Source organism: Diceros bicornis, chromosome 35 (genome assembly GCF_020826845.1).
Source record: "Diceros bicornis minor isolate mBicDic1 chromosome 35, mDicBic1.mat.cur, whole genome shotgun sequence".
In the NCBI taxonomy this organism is placed as follows: domain Eukaryota; kingdom Metazoa; phylum Chordata; class Mammalia; order Perissodactyla; family Rhinocerotidae; genus Diceros; species Diceros bicornis.
The window spans coordinates 7,920,675-7,930,194 of record NC_080774.1 but is presented as its reverse complement, the minus strand read 5'-3'; the positions used below and the strand labels follow the sequence as shown (position 1 = coordinate 7,930,194).

The following is a 9,520-nucleotide window of genomic DNA, read 5'->3' as shown; positions in this document are numbered from 1 at the left end:
ACAAGGTAGAGGGTGGATAGGCTGGGAAGAGAGGAGCGGAGTGTCTAGAGGGAGTGAAACCAGCACACTGGATCTCATTCCTCTCAGTGTCAGGCGTTGGGCCAGCTTGAGGGCATACACACCTCTGGACAATTCTCAAGTTGGTGGCATGATTATTCTCATTTTTTTGTTGTTAGTGCTGTCGAGTTAATTCCAACTCCTAGCGCCCCTGTGGCCAGCAGAGCGGGACGGCCGGGTCTTTTTGCACCATCCTCTCACCTTCCGGTGCTATATCAGATAATGTTCTGCTATATATATATCAGATAAAATTCACAGGGTTTTCATGGCCAGTTTTTTTGGAAGTTGGTGGACAGGCCTTTCTTCCTGGTCTGTCTTAGCCTAGAAGCTCCCCTGAAACCTGTCCACCGTGGGTGACCCTGTTGGTATTTGAAATACCGGTGGCATAGCTTTCAGCATCACAGCAACATGCAGCTGCCACAGTGTGACAACCAATATTTTATACCATTTTATAGAGGAAGAAATCAAAGTTATTTCCAAAGTAGTGAGGCTACGTGGGTCAGAGCAAGAAGGCTAAAGGATCACTTTTTATCTTGTAAATGGCCTCTCAGTATTATCCTTAATGACCTTCCCCTCCTATCACCTCCCCCAGCACCAATTCCTGTCAAGTTTGTCTTCTAAATTTCTCCCACACACATCATCCGCTTTTCTCCATCCCCACTGCCATCACCCAAGTCCAAGTTGCCATGATTTCTCAACCAGCTCACATGATGGTGTCCTTCATCCCATCCTCTGTCTTATAGTCTCTATCTCATAGTCAGTGCGAGCTTGAAAAAGTGTAGGTCTAGCCATGGTGCTCTTCTACTCCTCACTCCTCTACTCAGTCCTTCAAGGGCTTTCCAGATAAAGGCCGAACCCTAATGTCAGCCCTGCCCCACCCGTCCTGCCGTCTCACCCCTGCTTGCCTTTCCAACCTCCGTTTTGCTCTTTCCAGTTCTTTGAACATTGCATGTTTGGCTTCACTCTTGAGTTTTTCCCAAGGCCTCTCGCCTCTGCCCAGGCCTTTCCCCATCTCCACTCCCTTTCCTGGCCAGCTCCTCTTTTCTTCTGTCTTAATCCTTAAACGTCAGTTCTTTAGAAACCAGCCCTGATGTTCCTCCCCCTGATGCACAGGTGCACACACACACACACATATGCACATGTGTACACACACACAGGTGAGCACCCTGTATTTATTTCCTCAGAACACCGGTCATGTTTGTCACTGTCATTTAATCTTCGTCAGGACAGATGCCCCATAGTCACGGCTGTGCCCAGCATAGGACTAACACAAAGAAGGTGTCAGGTGACCTGCTGTATGAGCCTTCAGCCCCAAGCCATCCCACCAGCCTCCCATTCCTCACGTCCACATCACAGACGTGGGACAGGGAGAGCCCTGATAAGACGTCGGGAGGGAGGGGACGACTAGGGGTTGCAGATGTCAAGTTAAAGTAGATGTTGAGCAAGATTTGAAGGTTGACAGCTATGATTATATATTTAATATAAAACAGCTTTCTGTGAGTCAGTGGCACTTGATTTTTGAAAGTCCTGATTTTGGAGTATTTTGATCACAAGATATACCATGGAAATCATTTGGTGGAGGAGGTATTCAATTTGTCACAAAATGCTGAGATCTGCTTATCTTTTTGCCTCTTTTTAGGTTTTGGAAGATAATCACCTAAAGAAATTCTAATTATCTGAGAGTTCTTGTTAGTTTAGTTCCAGGTAACAGGATTTATCACCTGTGGTCGTCTCTGTCTTATGTTGCCGCTTTCAGGAAAGGCAAAGATGAATTGGGTTTTTCCTCTTGCATGACGCTATGGTAGGTGGTCTTGATTTAGAGGCAGATTTCTGCCCTTAATCTCCTCCCTCATCTCCCCTCCAAATTTTTCCTGTTTCTGAGAAATGGGGAAAGTAGGTATCAGGGCGAATGTCACCATCCTGGGGGACCACCTGCATCAGGCCTCAGGGGCTTGTTTAAAAAATACTGACCCCGTATGCCCACCAGTAAAAAGGAATGAAGCACTGACACCTGCTATAACACGTATGAACCTGGAAAACATGAGCTACATGAAAGAAGCCAGACACAAAAGGCCACGTATTGTATGATCCCATTTATATGAAATGTTCGGAACAGACAAATCTATTCAGACAAAGTAGATTAGGGGTTACTAGAGGCTGAGGGGAGGGGGTAGTGGGGAGAGACTGCTTAACGGGAACAGGCCTTCTTTTTAGGGTGATGAAAATGTTCTGGAATTAGTGATGATGGCTGCACAACTCTGTGACCATACTAAAAGAATGTCAAATTGGACACTTTAAATGGGTGAACTTTAAGGTTTGTAAATTATATGTCAATAAAGCTGTTAAAATACTGATTCCAGGGCCTAGCCTAGACCTACTCAATCAGAATCTCGACGTAAAATTCAGGAATCTGCGTTTCATCCAAACACCCTAGCAGCATGAACTACAGAGTTGGCAGGGCCCAATGCAAAGTGAAAGTGTAGGGCACCTGTTCAGAAATCATTAAGAACTTCAAGACAGTGACAACGGAGCATTAAAACAAGTGTGAGGCCTTTCTGAGCACAGGGCCCATGCAGCCACGTGGGTTGCAGGCCCGTGAAGCCGGCCCTGCAGACTAAAGTTGGGGGCGCTCCACCCAAGGGAAGGAGGGAATTTGGTTAGTGGGTATGTCTCTTTGGCGGAGAAGCTGTAGATGGAGGAGCTGGAAGTACAAGAGGAGAAATAAAAAACTTCAAAAGGTTTCCTCTCCCTGTAAGAGCAGTGCGGTAGTTTTAGTCAGAAAACTGTAGTGGAGTCCCCCAACCAGCGGCTGAGTCATTCCCAGAACTGTGGGCTTTTGGTGAGAAAAAGGGAAAGACCCAGGCTGCTGCCAGATCTGCAGGAGAGCCTGGGTCGATCCATCAATGGAACAACATTGGCCGACTCCTCTGGCTGATTCAAGCAGAAGGAGAGTTTATGAAAGGATCGAAGGGGCTAGCAGAATCGCTGTGAGTCCTTGATCACTAGGCACCCATCATGGGTGAGGGTGGGAGTGGCAGCCATTAGCAGCTTGGCCCTGCTGCCTCGGAGACTGGGTCTTGCTGCAGTTGCCACCTCTCCCAGCAACGATGAAGTTTCCACCACCCCTGCTGTTTCATGTCACTAGTCCCTGATCCACAGTCTGATTGTATTGCCATGGTCACATGCTGTGACATAATAAGAAATACATATTTGGTCTCTGCCCCCAGTTCCTCACACAGAGCTCCTTGTAATTTCCTCAGTGATGGAGATGATAGGAGCATTTGATACAGAGCTCCTAAATCCCTTGGAATTTCCTGGGTGACAGGAGCATCTTTGGTTCTAACAAGGTGACTCTTGGTGAGCTGCTGGATAACATCAGGATGGGGGCTGGTCGTCAGAACGACCAAGTCATGGTTAGAAACTAAAACTTCCAGCTTCATCCTGCCTCTCTGTCCTCCTCTAGGGAAGGAGAGGGGCTGGAGATTGAGTTAATAATCAATCATGCTATATGATGAAACCTCCATAAAAATCTCTGAATTACGGGGATCGAAGATCTTCGGGGTTGGTGAATGCATCCACATGCCAGGGGGGTGGCACAACCCAACCGCATGGGGGCAGAAGCTCCTGTGCTTGGGGCCCTTCCGGTCCTCGCCCTGTGTGCCTCTTCATCCGGCCGTTCCTCTGCATTATTTACAATGTCCTCTACAGTAAACCAGTACACGTAAGTAAAGTGTTTTCCTGAGTTCTGTGAGCCATTCTAGCACATTATTGAACTGGAATAGAGGGTTGTGGGACCCCCAATTTGCAGCCAAGTCAGACAGAAGTGTGAGTAACCTGGGGACTTGTAATTGGCATCTGAAGTGGGTAGGGGGCAGTCTTATGGAATTGAGCCCTTAACCTGTGGGGTCTGCACTAACCCCAGGGATTAGTGTCATGACTGAATTGACTTGTAGGACACCCAGTTGATGTCCACAGAGAATTGGAGAATTTCTTGGAGTGGAAAACCCACACATTTGGTGTGGAAGTGTTCCCTGAGTGGAGAAAGAGTTTTTGTTCCATGCCGCGCCCCAGCCACAAGGAAGGCTGGGGAGGCAAATCTCTCACCTTCTCAGCTTCAGTAGCAGAAGGCAGGCTCTGCTTTCCACCAAACATAAGTCTCAAACTATTAGAACGTAATTCTCATACACACAGTGGGTGTGTGCCAAGGTTTTATTCACCTCCTCAATCAAGGAATGAGCAGCACAGCACAACTGCTTCAAAGGACAATACAAGAAACTAGGATCCCTCTCATCTGTCTATCCATTATCAGTGAAGAAAAAGAGGGCTGGAATAAAATGCTAAGGCAGATGTTCAACTAGTTAATATCCTACAGTCAATAAAACCATCACCTCCAGGCTATCTCTACTTGATAGAAATCATTTGCATCTTTCAATTTTCTACAAGTTCACAGATGCTGGGGCCTAATCAATAATAAATCATGTCAATGAAAGTCCTGTTCCCTGAGAGCAGCACTGTCAAATAGAACTTCCTGTGATGATGGAAATGGTCTGTATCTGAGCTGTCCAGTATAGCAGCCATTAGCCACATGTGGCTATTGAGCACTTAAAATGTGGCTAGTGTGTCTGAGGAACTGGATTTTTTTTTAAATGTTTTATTTTGAAATAATTTTAGATACACAAAAATTATAGGTAGTACAGAGTTCTTGTATACCCTCTCCCAGCTCCTCCTAAATGTGAATGTCTTACATAACTGGTATATGTATCAAAACTAAGATATTAACACTGGTACAGGCTTAATTTGGATTTTTACCAGTTTTTTCACTAATGTCCTTTTTCAGGATTCCCTTGCGAGATTGCATTCAATCATTGTGTCTCTGTGTCTCCTTGGTCTCCGGTCTGTGACAATTTCTCTGTCTTTCCTTGTTTTTCCTGACCCTGACACTTGAGAAGAGTACTGGTCAGGGATTCTGTAGAACGTCCCTTAATTTGGGTTTATCTGATGTGACCTCATGAGGAGACCAGTGTTGTGGATTTGGGGGAAGCGTCCCACAGAGGTGAGCGAGACGCCTTTCCTGTCCCATCCATCAGGGGTACCTGACACTGACTGGGGGTGTCCACCTGGCTCCCTGACGAGCGTAGTGGTGCTGTGTTTCTCCTCCCTCGGGCTGCTCTCCTCCTCGTCTGTGCTCTGCACTGTAGAAGCAAGTCGCCCATCCAGCCTGCTGCCAAGGGGAGGGGAGTTCAGCTCCACCTCCTGGAGGAGGGACATCAGAGAGTTTGTGGATGCAAGTTAACACTGCCACGATGAGTAGTAAATATCTAGGGGAAGGTGCTGCGAGGCTACGCAAATTTCCTGTTTCTCCTCAAAGTTTTGCCTGTTAATTTTAGCCTCATCTGTGGATCTTTGCCTGTAGCAATCAGAACTGTGGTGCTCTGATGGGCTTCCCTTCTTTCCCTCATCCCTCCGCGTTTACTAATTAGAATTCTGTAAGGAACATTTGTCCCTTTTCCTCTATTTGTTTGTTTATATCACTACAGACTAGTGGATATTTATTGTACTCTTTGGAAGGACATATGGTCATCTTTTTGCCGTATTTCCCAGTTTTTGGATAATTTTTCTAAGAGTAGTAAAGGTGTTCCAATATAGCACAGTCAAAAAGAACGATAGGTGTCCACCACACTGGGTGTTTTGGGAAGGATTGCCCAAAACATTGTCATTGAAGTCTAGGATATTTGGGGACTTAAAAGCCTGGTGTGGGACTGGAGTGGAAATACCCACAAGAGTAAGAATGAGAAGAGATCCAAGGCTGAACTGCGTATCTCCAAGTCCTAACCTCACCCCCCTTATATGAGAACTGGGGAAAATCATACTATCTCTTTGGGCCTCAGTTTCCCCCAAATTAAGATGAAGATGAAGGTGCTAATCGACTCAAGATCAGTGGTTCTCAGACTTGAGCATGCATATGAATCACCTGGAGGTTTCGTTAAAACACAGATTGCTGGCTGTACCCCCAAAGTGTCTGATTCTGTAGGTCTGGGGTGGGGCCCAAGGATTTGCATTCCTAAGACGTTGCCGGGTGATGCTGATGCTACTGGTCCAGAGACCATGCTTTGAGAATCATTAGTCTAGGTGATCTTTAAGAACTTTGGACTCAACATTTATTCAAATGATAAAATCTTTGGCCCTGGCTATGAAGAAATCACCGATGAAATGATGGAACAGGCCTTTGCAGGAGCAGAGGCACTGGAAATCCAGTGGGGAATCGTGCAGTGGACACTTGAGTGATGGCTCTGTGCCAGGCATGGCAGTAAATGCCTCTAAGACCCAGTCACTGTCCAGGAGGGACAAAAGTAATGCAGAGTAGTGAAGAGCAAGCTTGAATCTGGGTCCCACCACTTAACAGCAGGGTAGCCTTGAGCAAGTAACTAAAATGACTTCTTGCCTCAGTTTCCCCACTTATAAAAAGAGGACAATACTAGTACTCACATGGCCTGGCATAAAGAAAATAATAAGTGGTTATTGCTCCTAGAATTATTGTCATTTGCTACTGAGCTTGTCCCATGAGGAAAAATGGCAGTGACAGAAGTAGCATCTGTTTCCACAGCGTGTCCCACGCTCCCTCAGCCACACTACCACCCAGCCTGGATTCCCAGTCACTCATTTTAACCCCCTCACAAAATCCAAAGCAGATTATGAGAAAAATTCAATATAATTTATTAAATAGGTTCCGAGGGCTCCTCCAAGGAGCATTAACAACTCTCAATACAATAAATATCAATAAATTAACATAGCTGCCACCTCCTGCCTTCACAAGGGTTTAATGAGAAAAAATAAGAATTAAGTCTGCAGAAGAAAATATTCTATAAATACCAAGATGAAAAACAATGACATAACCTGAAATCTTTTACAAGTGAACTCATACATTTCTATCTCAGTCCTCGCAGGACTGGCCCATCTGGGGATTCATTGAGATTATTCACTGGAATCATTTACTTAATAACGCACAGCAGAGTTCTCACACTTAAGCTGTCTCTCATCTTTTTTTAAGGCTTCATATGTTTCTGCCATTCCAAAAGGAATAGGTTCAACCACATGGCCTTAACTGACCTACTCGGCTCCAGAGTTCAAAGATTTAACACGTTCCAGGCACTCTGAAAACTGTCGTAAAATAGTCAAGATGAATCTTTTACATTCGAAGGTATCTGTAGGCACAGAAACTTCTGTTTCTGATGCATTTTGAAGTTTGAGTTTGTCAAGCTGTTCTATGATTTCTTGGACCTCACTGTTATTTAATAATGGTTTGATTGCCTTGAAATAAGGCAGGAAGGTTGAGCTGTTGATGTTGCTTGGTGGTTGGGAGTCAGAGGTGAAACACGGCAGTAATGTTTGGATTCTGAGTGAGTAATCTGTGGATTCTGGCACCCCTGTCTCTTTCTTCTGCTGTGGAACGAGGGGGAGAAAAGGGTAAGCATTAGGTTTGCAATAACAGCTAGAAATCTCAACAGCTGACGTCTGAATGCTTCCTCTGTGACTGCCCCGGGCGAGCACTTCCTCCCCGTCATCTCATCTAATTGGTACAACATCCCTCTGAGGCTGCGATCATCAGCATCCCCACTCCCAGAAGAACCTAAAGCTCAGCTGGTATGTAGAGCTGGCCCAAGATCAAGTGGCAGACCCAGGATCCAACCTACGTCAAGCACTAATTCCAGTGCCTATGCTAATAACCATCCTGCTTCCATAACTACTCCATCCTGCTTCCTCTGTCCTATCTAGCTGAGGCCTCCATAGCCTTCTGGAATCTACTCTTAGCTGCTTGGGGGCTCAGAGAGGTAGGAAATAGGAGAGTATCTGGCTTTCCACGCAGCTCTTTGCTCTTTGTGACTCTGTGTTAAAGCCAATATATCCCCCGCTCATGGTGTGGGGAGGGTATGCTTGCCTGGAAAGGCCTCCACGACGCCAGGGAGAGTTTTTCCAAAATGACAAGGACTCCAGACCATGCCCTCTCCCGTCCCTCTTCCTAAGGACTAAGAGCTTTGGGGTTCAACTGAAGTGCTAAGAGCATCTTATCAGCCTGAACTGGCCAGTCGCTTGGGCTGGTAACCACCTCTGCCTTTGTGTCTGTAAAAGCCGAGGCTAAGCTTTAAATGCCAGGGTGGAAGGGAAGGGCAAGGCCAATTTCATGAATCGTTTCCATGTTTTGATATTTATTTGTTTGTTTAATCAAAGCTACCTAAGAGGTTCCGTCTTGATCACAACTCTGAAAAAATGAAAGCATTTACATTTATTCAGCCTCATACTTTCCTCCTGAGGGAGTCAGGCTCAGCAGAGCCTCTGCTAGAAGCCGACTGGATCCTAATTAAACAAATAAAGTAGCATGCAAATAGACACCTGATTTTTTAATTGCCCATCTCTGCACTAAGAGACACACTCCATAACCCACATGAGGATGTTAACATCCTGCATTTGCTGGAACATCATTTATAGCTTAGGTTGCCGTTTGCTGCTTCTTAGAGGGCTCCTAAATGGGTCAGCAGATGGCCCATCTCTAGGGATGTGCTACAGGGAGGAAAATTCATTGAATATTACTGTGAACCAGAAATGTTAGGGGTGGCAAGCCTGCTAAAGCAGATCCTATAGTACATGAGAAGTTGCTGAGTTTTTGGCTGTCTGGGCTAATCTCTGCCTCTGACTCCTACCCTCATAAAAATTCCATCGTAGCCTGTCTAGTTGCTCCCATCCTTTCTTGGCATATCCACAGCCCTAGCTTCAGGTCTGAAAAGAGTAGGCCTCTTCCGGAGGCAATGGAAGGCATTTTAAAGAAATAGCTTGAAATAGAAATCTCTAGGGCACTTACGTAGTCCTCCAAAAGTTTCTTAGACGAGTTCCATAATTCCGTGATTATTGCTCCTATGTCTTCTGGTTGTGGTTGATTGGTGGGTGCCATATGAGAGAACATCAAGCTTCCCATACAGCAGAGCAGGAACAGGGCAACCCGGGTGGATCCTGGAGAAAGAGAATGATGCTGTGAGGCACATAGGCCAAACACCCCCTGCCCACCTCAGCTTCAATCACGTAAGCCGTTGAGCAACCACTGGGCCGAGCCCCTCCAGAGTCTTCCTCTCTGGGTGGTGAGACAAGACTACGCCCAAGAAACAGAGGCAGCAAGATGCAGTGGTACCTGTGTGGGAGACCATGGTGAGAGAGAGCAAGGCCTGCTTCAGCAACAGCTTCTTGAGCCAGATATGTTCGCCATGGTCCTCGGGAGATATATAAAGGGCCAGTTGTGAGGAAGAAGAACAGTTAACGTCCCGCCCCTGGCAAAATTATTGCTCAGCTTTTCTCCAGAAAACACTTTCAAAATTCTGCCACCCAAGGCTGGGTGAAAGCAAGGCTGGAAGGAAATGCTGAGGTTACCCTCAAGGTAGGCAGATGCCTGACTCAGTACAGACACACACATATCTTT

At 46.1% G+C, this 9,520-nt stretch overlaps 1 protein-coding gene across 1 annotated transcript; it reads right to left on the bottom strand.

Moving 5' to 3' along the window:
- Window positions 1-7,164: 7,164 nt before the first annotated feature.
- IL31 (interleukin 31) lies at window positions 7,165-9,251 on the bottom strand. Its single transcript, XM_058531087.1, has 3 exons — window positions 9,236-9,251; window positions 8,912-9,060; window positions 7,165-7,497 (listed from the first exon to the last, which is right to left on the bottom strand). The coding sequence occupies exons 1-3, from the start codon at window positions 9,249-9,251 to the stop codon at window positions 7,165-7,167; spliced, it is 498 nt and encodes a 165-aa protein (XP_058387070.1).
- Between the last annotated feature and the right edge of the window lie 269 nt (window positions 9,252-9,520).

Coding starts and splice junctions, on each gene's coding strand:
- IL31 (XM_058531087.1), bottom strand. Junction 7,498..8,911: donor AGAAACTTTTGGAGGACTAC/GTAAGTGCCCTA, acceptor CTCGTTCCACAG/CAGAAGAAAGAGACAGGGGT.